Genomic DNA, 16129 nt, shown 5'->3' with positions numbered 1-16129 from the left:
GGACTCCTAAGCTCTGTCTGCAGTCAAGAATTCAGTCTGAGGGCTCTGGAAGCCTACAGGCTAAGGAGTGGGTTGTTTTGTAGCAGGACCCGGGACCATGCGGTTCCCCGAGGTCAGGGTGAGCTGCCCTGTGCTGTTCTCAGGGGCACAGAGTGGGGTGAGGCCCAGCATAACTAAACACTTCCCTTTCCCCACCCCACTGTTGTCACAGCCAGGCCACCAGTGGGAGGGCCAGGCTTCCCTAGGGTGGGGCAGGTATTCTTTCTCCTAACCTGCTTGTGCAGAGCTGTCTCAGGAGCCCTGCCCCTGCCTGTCACCCTGTGCTGTCACCTGTCACCATTGTGAATTCAGGTTGATGCCAGGTGACTGCAGACAGTGAAGACAGGTCAGAGGTGAGAGTAGCAGGGCTGTAATCCCAGCCTCTGGAAGCAGAGGCAGGAAGGCCTGAGTTTGAGGCCAGCCTGTGCTACGTCCTGAGACCATCTCAAAAGAACAAAAAGGCCAGACAGGTCACAATACCAGGTCACCTTCTCATTCCCCACCTCACCCGGCTGGGAGACAGGGTTAGGGTAGGATGCTCTGTCCCTGTGAGGTTGACACTGGGAGGCGACCCTGACAGGATGGAAACCGTGCGTCCCCTGCATGTGCAGCTTGCAAGTCTTCCCACCAGGGTCCACCTTCCTGGTCTGTGTTCGTCCGTCACTGTGCCAGAATTGAAGAGGCCATCCTCACCTTTGTCGGCCGAGGTCTATGAACTTTTCTCCTGGTCCCATTAGACCTGTCTTAGGGTTACTAATCCCTGTGATAAAACACAATGACCAAAGCAGCTTGAGAAAGAAAGGGTTTATTTGGCTTACGCTTCAGTATCAATGTCCATCGAAGGAAGTCAGGGCAGGAGCCTGGAAGGCAGGAGCTGAAGCAGAGGTCATAGAGGGCGCTGCAAACTGCCTTGCTCCCCATGGCTTGCTCAGCCTGCTTTCTTATAGAACCCAGCACCACCAGCCCAAGATGGTATGTCTACCATGGGCTGGGCCCTCTCCCTTCAATCACTAAGAAAATGCCCTACAGCCAGATTTATGGAGGCATTGTGTCAACTGAAGCTTCCTTTCAAGTCGACAGAAAGCTAACGACACACCACCACCCTTTCCCCACTTGAACTGAGCTTTCTGCGCTGGGCAAATGAGGACATTGCTGGCCGCTCCTTTCCTGGGGTTTGGCTCCTGCCCTTGTGGCAGGCACTGAAAATCACAGGCTATGGGACCTGGAGCCCAGTTCATCCCAAAGTTCATCCCAACCTATTTTAGACCTTTGCACCGTCTCTAGGGTACTCGTAGGGCCCAGCCAGTGCTCTAGCTAAGGCTGAGGGAGATGCAGAGACTAGGAGAGGAGGGGCAGCCCCAGGCAGAAGAAGTTGGGGCAAAGTCAGTCTGGCAGCCTCTGATTGTGGCCCACACTCTACTCCCAGGGCCTCACCCAGGCAGCTGCAATCACCAACCACACCATCCCTTGGGTTTGACATGTTGAGCCAGGGCACATGACCCCCCAATTAGTCCTGGCAGCAGCCCCTGCCCCGCCTGCTCACATTGGGGGCACAGGCAGCGGATATAAATGGTACTGGAGGCTGAAGGGCACAGAGCAGACAAGTTTCACGCAGCATCCTGGTGCAGAACTGGCAGACACCATGAGGACCCTCTCTCTGCTCACTCTCCTGGCCCTGGCTGCATTCTGCCTCTCCGGTCCAGCAGGTACGTTTCCTTCTTGTTCATTTCTGGGGGTAATCGTACTCCTGAAGGGGTGTCAGAAAGCAGAGCTAACTGCATACTCTTTTCTCTACAGATGCAAAGCCCAGGGGCTCAGAGTCTGACAAAGGTACTGGTAGGAAGCCTGGAGCCTCAGCCCTGCCCCTCACCCTGTCTCCAGCTCCCCCTTCTCCCTGCCTGGCTGTCCCCACCTTTCCTGACCCCTCTCCCTCTGCTGCACAGCCTTCGTGTCCAAGCAGGAGGGCAGTAAGGTAGTGAACAGACTCCGGCGCTACCTGGGCCATGGACTTGGGTGAGTGGGAAGGAGGTGCTGGGCCAGGGCTGTTTGCCTTCCACATTGGTAAGGAGAGGTCGTGGGGGGGGGTCCCCCATGAGCTGCAAAGGGCTGTACAGTGCAAGTCGATTTCCCCAGAGCCCGGAGCCCCAGCCTCTTGAGCAGCGGGAAGAGGGTGTGTGCACCACATGTCGGCTGATGCTGCCATTTGGTGTTTCTCAGAGCCCCAGCCCCCTACCCAGATCCCCTGGAGCCCAAGAGGGAGGTGTGTGAGCTCAACCCCAATTGTGATGAACTAGCAGACCACATCGGCTTCCAGGATGCCTACAGCCGCTTCTACGGTACCACTGCTTAGGGCAGTCTCAACTTCGGCTACTCCAGGATTCGACCATCCCTGTTTCCTTCTCTCTGCCCTGCAAGTATGGGTGGCACAGCTGCTCCAATAAAGTCCAGATGAGGAGCTGGGCTCCGGTCTGTCTGTCGTGGGGGTTCAGGGGTGGTGATGGGGGTGGCGGAAGCGCTCACACTCAATCCCAGAAAGCTACAGTCCAGTTTATTATACTGCTTTGCTGTGGACAGCACTGGAGGTGGCTCTCTAAAGTCCAACAGCCCCCTCCCCACAGTGACCCCCACCACATCTGATAACACATCCAAACATACGAATCAGCAAAGGCCTGGTCACAGTGACAAGCAGAACAGGCAGCTCCTGTGTGGACACACCGTTGCTGACAAGTGGCCCAGTCTGGCCCTGGGGTAGGGCAGGTATGTGGTGCAGACGGCTCACAAGCGCTTAGGATGACCTGAACTGAGCAGATTCCAGGCGCCCCACACACCAGCTCTGCCCCAACCTAGGTACTTGTCCCCACTTGCTGCCCTTCACTGCCTGCCTCTTGGGTCCTCTGTCCCTAGACTTTCTCTTCTCCCTGGCCGCTCCTTTCAGGCTCAGAAAAGCCTCTGCTTCTCAGGCCCCATCAGGGCTCCTCCACAGCAATAAGGCAGGCCTCTGCCCCCCTTCCATGCTCTACCAAAGATGCGCCTCACTGGTGTTTAGCCTGGAGCTCCTCTTCCGGTGGGCCACCCTGCAGCAGGGGGCAGCTTCCAGGGATGCGCAGCAGAGAGGCAGTGAAAGCAGCAATGATAAGCAGGTTCCCGGTCACTGCCAGGCTCAATGTGGCCATGGTGGCCTCCAGGCTAAGGGTGGGTTCTTGCATGGTCAGCCAGGCTCTACGGGATCCCATATCAACCAGCACTGCCTCCAGCTGGAAGTGGGTGCCCAGCACTGCACAGATATGGAACAGCTGGTGGCTATGGCCTGAAGGGAGGGGTGAACTGGTTAGGCACAGAACCATCACAGTTTTGAACAGATTGACATATAACCTGGGGCTGTCACCTGCCCACTGGGCCTGTGAGGGAGAAAACCAGATCCCTAAAGGTTCTGTAAGAGCAATTGGACTGAGTTGCATAAAGCCCTAAATTCTGTGATTACTGAGAGCTGGGTGGGGCACAGTGGAGGGGGGACTGGGACATCCTCTTGGCTTTATCATTCACCCTCAGGCTAGGATACCCCATGTTCCTGGCTCACTCTACACTTGGAGAAGCCAGGCTGTGCTCACCAATATAGTCGAAGCGCCCAGGTGCCAGGCGCTCGGGCAGACGGGCTGCAAAAAGGAAGCCTGTGAGTAGAGCGCAGAGGAGGTGGTAGGTGTGGCTGGAGCTCAGTGCCTCCTGCCCACAGCTGTGGGTCCTGCCCCAGCACAGCTTCAGCTGGTAAGAGAAAGGAGAGCAGCTGGGTGCTGGGCACCAGGGTTGTGTTGGGCACCAGGGTCCTGTGCCTGCGGAAAGCTGAGGAGAGAGACTGAGGGACAGCCTGGTCCTTACCCTGTAGAACAGCGGGAGGTTGTCAAACAAGAAGGGGTAGGCAAAGGCGGTGGTGCGCAGAACCTTGCTGAGCCTCGGGCTTTCTAGCTCTGGGAACCTGACAGGCAAGAAAAGCAGGTTGGTCTCCGTCCCTGGGGTGACTGCAGATGAAGAAGTTATTTTGGGTCAGAAGGGGTGAAGGACCTCAGTGGCTAAAAGAACATCAGGAAGCATGTGTTGAGGCATGCCTGTAACCCCAGCATTGGGAGGTAGAGGCGGGAGGTCAGGCATATAGTTCAAGACCCTGTCTCAGGGTGGTGGTGATGCCCGCCTTTAGTCCCAGCACTTGGGAAGCAGAGACGGGGATATCACTGTTTTTGAGGCCAGCCTGGTCTACTGAGTGAGTTCCGGGTGGGTGAGTGGGGGACCCTGTCTCAAACAAAAGGAAGCGAGGAAAAAGAATAAATAAAAGGAAAGAAGGGAGAGAGGGGAAGGAAATAGGGGCTGGTGAGATAACTCAGCGGGTATGATAAACACACAAATATATGTAGTAAAAAATAAAAGAGAACGCCTTCAGGACACAGGATCCTCGCCCTCCTCGCCCCGCATAAACGCCACGTCTGTTAAGTGGCCTCAAAGAATAAAGACAAGTGCCTTTCCAGGACAGCACACTGGCCAACAGTAAGGCCTCCTACTGGGTTGGGTACTGGGGTGGCTCAAAAGCAGTGCAGCAACCCACCGCGAGTAGCAGGAGAGGCCGGTGCACAGGAAGGAGTTGAGCGCAGCGGTAGGCACGAAGAACTGGTGCAGGCGACCGTGCAGCCAGGAGGCCGGCATGGAGTAGGCGGCATAGGGGAAGGCACAGCCTGTGGCGAGGTGCAAGTTGAGGCCTGCGGGCTCATCCTCTGCGCCCCACCATCACCCACTGCCCTCAGCTTACCCAGGCTGTAGAGGCTGAGCGCCCCGTAGTCCAGGAAGTAGCAGATGTGGCGCGCACGGGGCGACATGGAGCTAAAGGTGTGCGCGCAGCAGGATGCGAAGGGGTAGAGGCAGGCGGGCAGTAGGAAGACCAGCAACGGCAGGTGGTACGGCTCCGCGGGGAAGCCCGAGCTACCCAACGCCAGGAGGCGCCACAGGAAGTACCTGTGCCGGGCACCTGCTCAGGTGCTGGGACCAGAGTGCCTGACCAGTCCCTGCCCGCCTGGCACCCCGTCTGAATCTAAGGCAGAGCCTTTGCTCACCAGGTGGGCAGGAAGTGAGTCCAGATGTTGACCGTCTCATTGGTCATCTGGAAGGAGCTGAGGACACAGTCTAAGGCCGAGCTTGTGGGGCGTCGGTAGCCAGACATGATGTTGTCTTCCCAAAACACCTGGAGGTGGTGGGGGAGAGAGCAGAGGGGTCATGGTATGCAAGCCTATCCCCTGCATGAAAAGTGTCTGGTAGCCTGGCCTTTAATCCCAGCACTACAGAGGCAGAGGCAGGCGTTCCATGAGTTCGAGGCCAGCCTGGTCTACAGAGTGAGTTCCAGGACAGTCGGGCTTCACAGAGAAACCCTGTCTTGAAAAATAAAGTGTCTGGAAACAGGATCTCAGTGGTCCCAAGCCAAATTCAGTCCAACCCCTTTCTTACCAGTCTTCCAAACTCACAGACCCATACTGAGATCAGGTAGGATTGGGGAATACACACACAGGGTGTTCTGCAGAAAGGGACTCTGGATTGAGGGATATTTGGGGCTTTGGGGAGAGGTCGCAGGTTCTATACTGCAATAGAGAGATAAGAAAGTTAGCTTGCAGGAGGAGCTTCCCTACTAGCTAACAAGAGGGAAATCTTTGCCCCAGCGAGCCCTCTGAGGAGAGGCAAAGTTGGTGATGGGTTGGGGGCCCCTCACCCGGGGGACCTGGTGGACTCGAAGAAGTTGAGGCAGCTTGAGACTGAGCATGGTGGCCAGGTATCTCCACGTTGTCCTGGAGATAGAACAGGGGTGGGTTAGGGATTTCTACAACCAGAATCAGGGTAGAGTCAACCACTGAGTCCAGGATGGGCTCCTACACAGGTAGCAGCCGGTACTGGCCACAGCTATTTCCCTTTTCCCTCCTGGACCTAGCCTAGGGCATTCAGTCCTGCCGTGAAGGTCCTCAGCCTCTGCCGGCCGGCGTGCAGTAAAGGGCCCCCAGCAGCGGGGCTGCCTCCTGTTAGAACCCCGTTTGGTTCTCAACCAGATCCGAGACTTCAAGAAGTCTCTCTCCTACCCCACGCCCCGAAGACGGAGATAAGAAAGACAAGGAATTAGGGGGCGCGCTCCTCTTCTCGAAGGAGCCCACCTGTGCCCCTGAGAGTACTTGGGACCCCTGCCTCTCCTGGGTCCCGTGCCCCTCAGCCCAGACCTGTGCGCCGCGTCTGGGTGGCCTCGGCTCCGCTTGCCCCGCCCTCCCTTCAGCCGTCTCGCCTAGCACATTCCTTGGCACCGGCGGGGGCAGGGCTAACGGAGTAGGCTGGGCCGCTGATTTAGACCCCTCCTCCTGCCCCAGGCTAAAACTTCCCAGCAAATCCACGCTCTTTTCCTGCAGCCAGCTCCGCCCGTCCCGGAGTACTGCCGGGCTCTGGAGGACTTACAGCGTCAGTCAATCTGTCTGTCTGTCCTGTGAGCTCGGTGCTAAGGACCTTGCCTAGTTTGACAGCACAAACCTGGTCCCCAGACCCTTCATACCAAGTGAAGAGGCGGTGTAGGAGAGGTGCCTATCCTGACTGCTGCCCCCCTCCCTGGGAAAGGCTGAAACGATTCTGGGAGGGGTCCATCTGCCGTCGCAATAGGGTCTGGAGATCTCGGCAGCAGAGAGGAATGCGAGGCTGGGCGGATATTTCCTCTCCCAGAGACTGACCTCGCTACCAGCTAGGCTGACTGGACTCCACAAGCAGAGTCTCTGGATCCTGGAGTGGCTGGGGAAGTGGGCCATGCCTGGCAGAATGAGAGAGACAGGGGGAAGCTGGGGAACAATCTTAGCCTTGTCTATTAGTCTTGGAGTAGCACGGGGGTGGCCCAGTCCATTAGCAGGCAGCTGGCTTGGGCTCCTACACACCACCAGCCCTCAGCGTGAGTGTGGGCCCACTTGACTGTGCTGTCTTGACCAGCCTAGGGGCCCAAACTGGGATCTACTCTTTGACCAGGACACTTGGTCCAAGTTCCCCAGGATCTGAGGTTGCTAGGCAGGAGGCTCCAATGCCAATTTCAGCTGCATCTCAGAAGCCATCCTTGCTTTGCCCTTGGCGAATGTTGGGCCACCTGTGAAGGGCATTGCTAATCTCTCTGATTTACCCTGACTCACAATGAGTTGCCAATTCAGTAGGGTAGGTATAAAGAACCTTAGCTTCAACCTCCTGCAGGACAGCACCCAGCTGGGAACACCCAACTAGGTCCAGGCTGCAGATGGCACCAGTGTTCTGTAAACCAGCGCTGTGACGCTTCCTGTGCTCCCACCAGAGGTCCAGGGCCGGGTTGGTTACACAGCAATTTGGAACTCTCTAAATCCCACGTGCTAAGGACAGTTGGTAGTGAGGTGGAAGAGACACAAAGTGATAGAATTGATGTTATGACTCAGCAAGATTCACTTAGGAGACATAAGTAACAAGCACTGCCTCCAAAACAACCCCAAAGGGAAGTAGGCGAGTGGGTGCTGGGTGTAAATGTTTGCTCTGATTCTCATGACAAAGGACAGTGACCAATGATGGTCAACCAAAGGCAAACCTCTTACAAGGAAGCATCATTAAGTCCAGGTCGGCCACTAAGTCTTCTCTGCTGTTATGGGGTGAGGGGGGATGATACAACACTCTGCCAAACAGGTAGGACCCTGGGTGATAACTTCAAACAGAACACTGGCTGGACAGTGGCGCCTGCCTTTATAATCTCAGTATTTGGGAGGCAGAAGGAGGCAGGGATCTCTGAGTTGGAAGCCAGCCTGGTGGCCTATAGAGAATTCCAGAACAGCCAGGGATACACAGAGAAACCCTGTCTTGAAAAACCAAACCGCTTGTGTACTTAAAAACTTGTAATACACACTGCTTTTGCTGTGTGATCCATCTGCTTAAACCGTTAGACCTGCAGTCTTCTAAGTCAACCTGGGGTCGGGAACTGAAAGAAACTTAAGAATGGCAGTATTTATAGCATGTGTAAAAAGTGCAAAGTATACCTGTTAGTAAAATCTGTTCAAGGTCAATTTTGTGTGTGTTTTGCCTGGTGCCTTTGTAAGTCTGAAGTGGAAGATTCCCAGATCCCCTGGAACTGGGGTTGTGGATGGCTGTGAGCCACCACGTGGGCGCTAGGACTTGAACTCGGGTCCTCTACAAGAAACAAGGGCTCCTAGCCACTGAGTCATCTCTCTGGCCCCATCAAGGTAGACTCAGTTGCCCAGGCACTTAAGGGCTCGCCTCAGAGTGTGACGTGACTTCCCACTGAAAAGGTGTGTCATTCTCTGAGAGTAGAGCACTTCCGAAATCATCAGGCTCCTCTTACCCCCACCCCAAGACTCCTGGAAAGAAGGCACAGCAGACAGAGTGGGCTTGGGGGAGGGGTCTTTATTAATTGATGCTTGAGTCTCAAGTCTCTGCCAGAACTGTAAATGGGATAATCCCACTGTCCCCTGGTTTTCCCAAACCCTCTGTCTTAGCGGAAGGCAAGAAGCCAGCTCCTCTAAGCACAGCCGAAGCAGCTAGGCCAGCTGGGGTAAGGGGGGAAGCAGAGAAGAACCCAGCCCAAGCTCTGCTCTGCTTTCAGGCTGAGGGGTGAACTGGGGTAGCCATGGCCAGAGCTCTTTGCTCGCAGGGTACCATTCTGACCCTGAGCAATTCATGATCTCTGCTTCTGTGTCACTTGGCGTTCCAGAAGCCAGCCCGTGCTTAGCCCACCAGGGCTGTCATCCTGGGGATGGGCAAAAGGAGGGTAGTTCAGGGCAGAGGGCCCCGAGTAAACCGCTTTCAGGGATCTTGCTTCTCTGCCACCCTTCCTCCAGCCCTCCCTGGATGGTGAGAGGGGTGGCCTTGGCCCTCACTCCCTCATTGGCACCCCTTATCCAGCACAGCAGCCAAGAGCACAAAGCACAGTGACGGTGGAACTGGTGGGGAAGGGATGACTGCTGGCAGAAAGCCAGTCACCCCACACCCTAAGGGCCTGGAAGCTGGAGGTGGCAGAAAGGAAGTGGGGCCTCAGAGTGTGCAGCCCCTGCTCTATGGTGTAGGCCATTTCAGGCCCTGCTTCCTTAAGAGCCACCACAGCTGGCTCCAGAGCTGCCCTGTCCCCATGGAAGACGAGGGGGAAGGTCCTTGAGGGTAGGCAGGGTCTGCAGAGAACCATGCAGACACTCAGTATCTCCCAACTCTTCCCTGAGAGCCAGGGGCCCAAACTCCGAGCCCCACCCACCCTGTATCTTGGGCGAGGACTGGGCCCTTCTGGTGTCCTTTCCTCTCACAAGTCCAGGAACTGCTCCAATGAAATGCAGACACCCATGCCTGCCCCTGCCCCGCTCCCGCCCCGGACAGCAGGGGGGTGAGGTGGAAGGCTGGAGAGGGGCCCATAAGCCACTCCTACTCCAAGCACTTCCTCACTTTCCTGATTTCGCCTTAGCAACGGGAGGGCCCCCATCCTCCCAGCTGGCTCCTGGCCCTCCCTGCAGCCTCAGTGCAGCTGGGCTTCCTGTTTGCGTGTGGTGGGTGACTGCAGGCGGTGGTCCTGGCTGCCAGAGAGCACAGGAGAAATCTGGAGTCAGCCCCACTGCAGGGCTTGGGGCCGATCTCAACCAATCTCCTTCCACTGCCTGTAGAAGTCCACAACATTCTTGACATCCACACTGGCATGGGCGGCAGCTTGCAGGGCGGCCTGCGGAATGAAGGAGGAGGGAAGATGAGGGAAAGGCAGCTTGTCTGGGGCATCTCAAGATGACTCTTCCCTAACACCTCTCCCCAACTCACCCGGGACTCACCTGCATGGGCCCAGAGAGCACACTGGGGTTGTCCAAATGAAGGCCTGTGATGATGGTCACCATGCCACTCGGGTCCTCCTCCCCTGCCCCTTGGGCCAAAGTTAGCTGTCTGCAGCTGTCCAGGATCTTATAGAGAGTCCTGAGAATGTGGAGTAAAGGGAACAAGACCATGCATGACCATAATCTGAACATAAAAATCTCCTGGGGACAAGAGAAAACAGGCAGCTGGTGGCAATGGACCCTAGAAGCTGGCCCTGGAGTATGTGCCAGGAGATACAGACAAGATGTTGAGCCCAGGCATCTCTGGGTAGGGGAGTTCACAGAGGGGCTAGCAGAGTCAGCTCTGACAGGTTCTGGGGAGCGGGCTGACACTTTACCAGGCATCTGCATCCTGCCGCTTCAGTTTATGCCGTTCAAAGCTCTTTCCCATCTCCTTCTGGCAGCGAATGTATCTGCAAAGGAGACCACAAAGGTGGGGACATGGGATAGGGAGGGCGGTTTACACAAAGCAGGCCATTGTGGCTGGGGAGGGCGTGTCAGTTCAGGGAGACAGGATAGCTATGTCCCTCCCATCAGGCTGTGTGGAGCCATTTTCAGGTAGCTTCTTGGATGCCAGGCTGGCTTTCTCTACTGATAACATCGGGTTTCTGTTTTTTCCCAGGGGAGGAGCTGGGAAGGCAATAGAAGCTGATGCTTTCAAGCCAGAGCTTCTGGGGGTGACCTCCAAACAAGCAAGCCTTGTGCAGCTTCCTGGCCAGGCAGGCCAGAGAGGCAGGGCAGGAGGAGCTCTCTCTCTCTCTCCTTTCCTCAGTCCCAAAGGCTAGAAGGGTGGGGCCTGTCTGGGCTCCAGCTTCTCCCTGGGTGGCTTCCACAGCCCCTTTAGTGGGCAAATAGGAGGCCTGTTCCCTAAGTCTCCAACTGAAGCTTGACAGCTCCTTCAAAGGAGCCACAGCCTGGAGCTGGGATTGACTGCTCCTGTCTCCAGCAGGTGCTGTCCAGAGTCTGCCTCAGAGACACAGGGCAGTGTTTCTGACTCCCCAGGGCTCTCAGCTCTTCGAATTTCCTTGTCTTGAGAGTTGAGACTCTCCCAAAGAGGCACATGAATGGTGAACAAGGTCCCTGTCACTCCCAAGCAGTCTAGATAACACACCCAGGCTGCTCAGGCCCCACCCGACCTGCACTCTCACCTGTTTCCTTTTTTAAACTCTGCCTCCAGGTACCGGATCCCATCCCGGGCCCCTGGCTGTTCCTTTTTCAGCAAATCCAGGCCATCGATCACTAGCAGGCGGAGTGGGCGAAGGTAAGAACAAGACAGTAAGTTCTGGCTGCAGACTACACTGCAGGAGATGTATGTAGGATTGTGATGCCCACAAGATTTTGGAAGCTCTTTGGAAACGTGACCAGCCAGCAGGGAGCTAACAGCTCACCCAGCGCTCCTGCTCGTTTCTCATTACTTGCCCGTATCTTTTGCAGCAATGTTTAGCACAGATGCCCATGCTGAGGCTGCAGTTCACAGTAGTAGGACTTGACCAAGACCACGTATACACTGGTCCCAAAGAACACACCATCTACACCCAGCCTCCCAGATAAACTTACCTGTCCTTGGAATGATGATGATAAAGCGGCCACTAGTGGCCAGCTGGCGGATGAGAGGGAGGTGGTAGCAGAGGGCCTGGGTGTCAGGGATGAGGTAGGGAGACATGGCTGACTGGGCCTTGGGCTGCTGCAGGCTCCCTTCCAGCTGGGAGACCTCGAGCTGGTAAGAAAAGGCTGAGTGGTTGAGGCTGCAGAGAGCTTAGTGGGTGACCAAAGCTTGGAGTAAAGGGACAAAGCAGAAGGAAAGCTGAGCATCATGGAGAATATTCTGGAGGCCAACAAGGAGCTCTCAGAGTAGCTGTCCCGAGCCACAGCAGGGACATCTGAAAGGACTTAAGCGAAGCTCGACCAAGAACAGAAGGACGGGCCCTGCCCACCTGTAACCGTAGCTGAGCCATGTCTCTCATGAGCCTGTTCCGCCGAGCCTCCTCCTCCGCCTACAAGGAAAGCACAGCTGTGAGAAGAGCTATGTCCTCCTTTGGAGCCAGAGGACTAGGTCTACGGCTCGTGTGAAGTCCTGTTATGGGAGAAAGGAATTCTTTTCTGATTCAGTCTACAACCCCCATGACTGACCCATGGCAGGTTCATGCCCGAGGAGCTCGGGAGAGGAGAAAGCAGAGTATTTTTGGCGTGTAGGACACTACTTGTTGTGCCTTAGGCTCTAACCTCTGTACCTCTGCTCCTTCTAGCCAGGTCCTCCTCAGGGTACCAGCCACACACACCTTTGCCTGCTCTGGACCTGTCAGTGTTTGCCCAGACCCGCCCATCCTGTTCCGGCCACACATGCCCCGGCTGTCCAGCACAGCAGCCCCAACCACTCCTTGTTTTGCCCAGCTTTGCCCAGCCTTCTTCAGGTTAGTAAGTGAACCACCAACTGCCCAAATCAGAATGCTCAAAGTGGCTTAGGTCTTTCCTCGCTCAGCACATAAATCATCACCTGGCCAGTATTGTCAAGTGAACCCTCTGACTTGCACACCTTCCCTTACCTCAAGAACACAGGCTCAGCCTAAGAACAACCCTTTCAGGATGCTCTAATCCACGCCTCTCTAGTCTCTCTGATTCATCCCTGTTCTCTCACAAGAGCCACAACCGTTTTCCAACCCTGCTCAATACCCATCATCACCTTATCTGGAATTCTTTCCGTTTTCAAAAGGAAGTTCCAAGCCCTTCACATATGAATGTGGACAAGAGTGAGCCCTCTGTCCTGGGAGGTAGCGGAGCACCACTGAAGGCTCTTAGGTGAGCCAAGTGTCCTCAGATGTCATGCTAACGAGACCAAACCAGACAACTCTACAAATGAGTCAAGGAGGTAAAGACAAAAAGGGAAAAGCTGAGGCTGTTAGAGACTTAACCAAATGTCATGTAGGTTGTCACACAGAATTAGTGGAAATGGACAGTCCACACTAATAGTATACACCAAGGATAATTGTCCCAGGGTTATCCTGCAGACTCCTGCACAATTAAGAAGTGCCCTGCCCCAAATGCCAACCATGCCCTTTAAGAGGCACTGGTAGAGGAGGAAAGAACAGAACAAAGTTGACAAAGGTCACATCCTTCCAGGTTAGCCAGAAGACAGAAATGGAGAACACAAAGTGGACAAAGTTCCCTCTTTTCTCACTGCAGAACTGAGCCTAAACCTGACTTTCTATGCTAAATCATCACTCGGAAACTACAAGATTCCGAAAGGGACTCAGGCCCCCTGTGTGGAACCGCCTGAATGCAGGAAGGGGAGAGGCACACCAACTGAAGGCTAGGGCTTTACCAGTCCAGCAGCTCGGACAGATGTGGGTCTGTTGCTCTCAGAGGGCCAGTGAGAGAGTTGCTAAGGCTGGCAGTCACTTAGCAGTGGGACAACAGCTCCTAGCACAGAAATTAAACCCCCAGAGCAGCACACAACAGTCAGTTTGAGTGCTCACAGTTGGCACCAGATATAATGACATATGCCTGTAATCCTAGCATGGCTAAGAAAACTAAAATTGAAACAAATCAAAGAACTTGGGTTTTCCCTGAGACGTCAGAGCCCTGGTCCCCACCCTGACTTGGTGTCTTAGAACTGTCCTTAGTCTCTCAGACACAAAAGGAAGACACAGGCAGACTGGGGGTGAAATGACAGGGCACCTGCAAAACAGACTGAGCACACCGAGTGCTCAGTGTATGACAAGAGACGGCAGGCTTGCAGTGAGTCAGGGACCTAGGCAGAGCAGGAAACAGGGTGGCCTGCAGCACCCAGAACCACATGAGAGGGTACTCACTGGTACTTACTGCTTTGGAGCTGTGAGTTCGAGAAAAAGCCTGCATAAATTTTAACAGTTTTGTTTTAAAGCTGTGTAACTTCCCTACTTTGTAACCCTGCCCTCATGTCTTCCTGTACAGAACAAAAGCCTTAACACAAAAGCTTGTTTAACAAAATGTGCTTGTTCGTAAGGCAGCAGGGAGTTTCTGGGGGAACATGCTCCCCTTTTCAGCCTGTCAAATGTCCACAGCAATGGGGCTCAGAGGACTGGGAGAAAGGAAGAGCATCAGAGGTCAGGGCTTGGGATGAAGGCCCCAAGGCTCCCATGCCTGACACACAATGGCCCATTCCAGCAGTTCAAAGGTCAGGAAGGACACTAATGCTCAGAGCGGATGACCCAGAAGTGAAGAGACTGCATGTTTGCTGCTGTGTCTAAAATGCTGACAAGTGTGTCGTACAGCAAATTCTCAGTGCTTGTGCCAGCACACAGGCCACTGCTTGCTCCCCTCCTCTAGGACAATAGGCACCATCATTCCATCTTCTCACCTACCCATAGCTAATTCTATGGATTCCTCTAAGTGACAGGAAGCTAGCCAAGCAAGGTTCGGTGACTTGTCTATTTCAGATTCAGTGGTGACAGAGATGGTCTCAAAACTAATTCAGTCTGAGGAGAGGTCCAAAGCCACACTGCCTCTACTCACAGTGTCTCTCACGCCCTGCCTAGCAATTCCACCCCTCAGGCCTTGCAGGGCCTCTGATCTGGCTTCCTAGCTCTTCAGATAAGAACTATTCATGCAGCTGATCCCCTCCTCTGGTTCTTCAGGAAGCCCAAGGGAAAGAGTTTCCAGGGAAGGGAAGGCTGACTCACCATGCGAAACTGGGCCTGAGCCTGCTGCAGCAGGCTCTCTTGCTCAGACTGAGCAATGCTGACGAAGATGCCGACCTCAGGATTGAACTGTAGGATGCTGCCTTGTAATCTAGCCACAAAGTGCCCAAAGCTGCGAATGTAGCAGATGCGCACCACCGACTGCGGGAGAACAGAGACCCAATTAATCTGACAGGCACCCTCACTCTCCTGCCACCCAGCTACACCAGCCACCTCTCAGCGCAAGTCTCCTTGGAAAGGCAGGGCACCAAGATGCAGACCCACTAAGTGCTAACTAGCAGGGAAAAGAGCCTTGTAGGCGATCAGAGGGCCAGGTCTTAGGATAAAGAGAAAGTAGGAGAGAGTGGTGCTCAGTGTAGCTCAGCGGTACAATGACTGCCCAGCAGGTGTACGGCCATGGGTTTGATCCCCAGTACTGCAAAAAAAGGACAAAAAAAGAAAGAAAAGGCAGCAGTCCAGGAGTGAGGAAACATGTTCTAAAGCCATCTCTCTTCAGACTCTCAGCATCTCACGTGTAAAGAGAGACGCTAGGTTCACACTTCTCAATTTTTCTTTTTTTAGTAAAACCCTTCCTCGTGCCCTTCAGATAAAAATCTGGCCTACCCTAAAATATGAAAACAGGTCGCACTCCTCTGGTTGTGGAGGAAACTTGGCAGTCTGTTGGCTTGTTTCTCCTTGCTGCCCCAGGTGGCCTATGTGGTGATAAGACTCAAGGGAGAAAAGCTGCTGACCAAAATGGTCCGGATGTGCTTTCTGGCTCTGCCAGTTCAGTTCTGGGCTGGCCCACAGAAGCAGAAAAATTCCAAGTCCTGATTAACTTTCTCTGTCTTCAGCACAAGGAGGAGAAATGAAAAGGAAACACTAGTAGTAGCACATGTTTAGAAAGACACCTGTCAAGGTAAATCTGTAGCCAGAAGGATGCTCCCTGTCTGCATGTGGGTCCTGCCCCAGCCAAGAAACCCTGATTTGCTGCCACATATGACGAACACTTGGCACTCGTGGTAGGAAGCAAGTTCCTTACCTCCTCTAAAGCACTGAGCAGGGGCCGAACTGTATCGAAGTTAAAGCGTCTATGAGCAGTCCGGAGAGGAGGTAGGTTTCGCAGTGCCATATCCTCTGGGAGCAGCAGGCCAGCAGGGAGGTCAGGCAGCTCACAGCCTTCAAGGAGACTCTGGACTTCAGGACTTAGGGCCAGGCCTAGGCAGAAGGAGACTATCAGACCACTGCTCTGGAGAATAACCTCACAGGAAATACAAACCTCCTATAGAGAATTACCAAGCTGATGAGACAGACAAACAGTGGATGGAAACAGAAGGCAGAGACACACCCGGGGCCAAGCAGGCAGGGTGAATGACGACAGTCAGCCCGAAAAGGCTCCTAAACAGAGGAAAACAGTACAGAGGAAAACAGTTCCGGGAAAATGCCCATCTCGGGGCTGGAGAGATGGCTCAGAGGTTAAGAGCACTGTCTGCTCTTCCAAAGGTCCTGAGTTCAATTCCCAGCAACCACACGGTGGCTCACAACCATCTATAATGGGGTCTGGTGCCCTCTTCT

General features: G+C 54.6%; 3 protein-coding genes across 4 annotated transcripts in view; 1 reads left to right on the top strand and 2 right to left on the bottom strand.

The window, feature by feature from the left end:
* Positions 1 to 1018: 1018 nt before the first annotated feature.
* On the top strand, positions 1019 to 2417 carry LOC119800894 (bone gamma-carboxyglutamate protein). The gene is made up of 4 exons (XM_038311246.1): positions 1019 to 1745; positions 1837 to 1869; positions 1983 to 2052; positions 2257 to 2417. The coding sequence occupies exons 1-4, from the start codon at positions 1535 to 1537 to the stop codon at positions 2387 to 2389; spliced, it is 447 nt and encodes a 148-aa protein (XP_038167174.1). The 5' UTR covers positions 1019 to 1534; the 3' UTR covers positions 2390 to 2417.
* Positions 2418 to 2591: 174 nt separating this feature from the next.
* On the bottom strand, positions 2592 to 6287 carry Paqr6 (progestin and adipoQ receptor family member 6). Of its 2 annotated transcripts, none has more exons than XM_038311582.1 (8): positions 6276 to 6287; positions 5780 to 5855; positions 5133 to 5260; positions 4832 to 5034; positions 4631 to 4757; positions 3913 to 4009; positions 3648 to 3798; positions 2592 to 3346 (listed from the first exon to the last, which is right to left on the bottom strand). In XM_038311582.1, exons 2-8 carry the CDS (start codon positions 5828 to 5830, stop codon positions 3072 to 3074), a joined length of 1032 nt encoding a protein of 343 aa, XP_038167510.1. In that variant the 5' UTR covers positions 5831 to 5855; positions 6276 to 6287; the 3' UTR covers positions 2592 to 3071. The 2 variants fall into 2 exon arrangements, with proteins under 2 accessions (XP_038167510.1, XP_038167509.1); XM_038311581.1 differs by having other exon boundaries at positions 6213 to 6285.
* A 2158-nt stretch (positions 6288 to 8445) lies between these two features.
* Positions 8446 to 16129, bottom strand: part of Smg5 (SMG5 nonsense mediated mRNA decay factor) — a 26002-nt gene continuing 18318 nt past the window's right edge. Inside the window, exons 15-22 of the mRNA XM_038310785.2 lie at positions 15597 to 15772; positions 14558 to 14716; positions 11834 to 11893; positions 11457 to 11616; positions 11048 to 11138; positions 10238 to 10312; positions 9861 to 9999; positions 8446 to 9757 (exon numbers count right to left, since the gene is read on the bottom strand). Coding sequence (XP_038166713.1) covers positions 9674 to 9757; positions 9861 to 9999; positions 10238 to 10312; positions 11048 to 11138; positions 11457 to 11616; positions 11834 to 11893; positions 14558 to 14716; positions 15597 to 15772 — 944 coding nt within the window. The 3' untranslated portion in view covers positions 8446 to 9673. The remainder of the gene's footprint in view (positions 9758 to 9860; positions 10000 to 10237; positions 10313 to 11047; positions 11139 to 11456; positions 11617 to 11833; positions 11894 to 14557; positions 14717 to 15596; positions 15773 to 16129) is intronic.

The sequence above is a fragment of the Arvicola amphibius genome, chromosome 14, assembly GCF_903992535.2.
Source record: "Arvicola amphibius chromosome 14, mArvAmp1.2, whole genome shotgun sequence".
Lineage (NCBI taxonomy): Eukaryota > Metazoa > Chordata > Mammalia > Rodentia > Cricetidae > Arvicola > Arvicola amphibius.
The sequence above is the reverse complement of the archived record's forward strand: the minus strand, read 5'-3'. Positions and strand labels throughout refer to the sequence as shown.

What these genes read in the sequence shown, in the direction of transcription:
- LOC119800894 (XM_038311246.1), top strand. Translation starts at nt 1,535, where the DNA reads ATGACCCCCCAATTAGTCCTGGCAGCAGCCCCTGCCCCGCCTGCTCAC. An exon ending in CTGCCTCTCCGGTCCAGCAG is followed by an intron (nt 1,746 to 1,836) that starts GTACGTTTCCTT and finishes TTTTCTCTACAG; the next exon opens with ATGCAAAGCCCAGGGGCTCA. An exon ending in TACCTGGGCCATGGACTTGG is followed by an intron (nt 2,053 to 2,256) that starts GTGAGTGGGAAG and finishes GGTGTTTCTCAG; the next exon opens with AGCCCCAGCCCCCTACCCAG.
- Paqr6 (XM_038311582.1), bottom strand. Translation starts at nt 5,830, where the DNA reads ATGCTCAGTCTCAAGCTGCCTCAACTTCTTCGAGTCCACCAGGTCCCC. An exon ending in GAGTCCACCAGGTCCCCCGG is followed by an intron (nt 5,261 to 5,779) that starts GTGAGGGGCCCC and finishes CACCACCTCCAG; the next exon opens with GTGTTTTGGGAAGACAACAT. An exon ending in TGGGCGCTTCGACTATATTG is followed by an intron (nt 3,347 to 3,647) that starts GTGAGCACAGCC and finishes CCCTCCCTTCAG; the next exon opens with GCCATAGCCACCAGCTGTTC.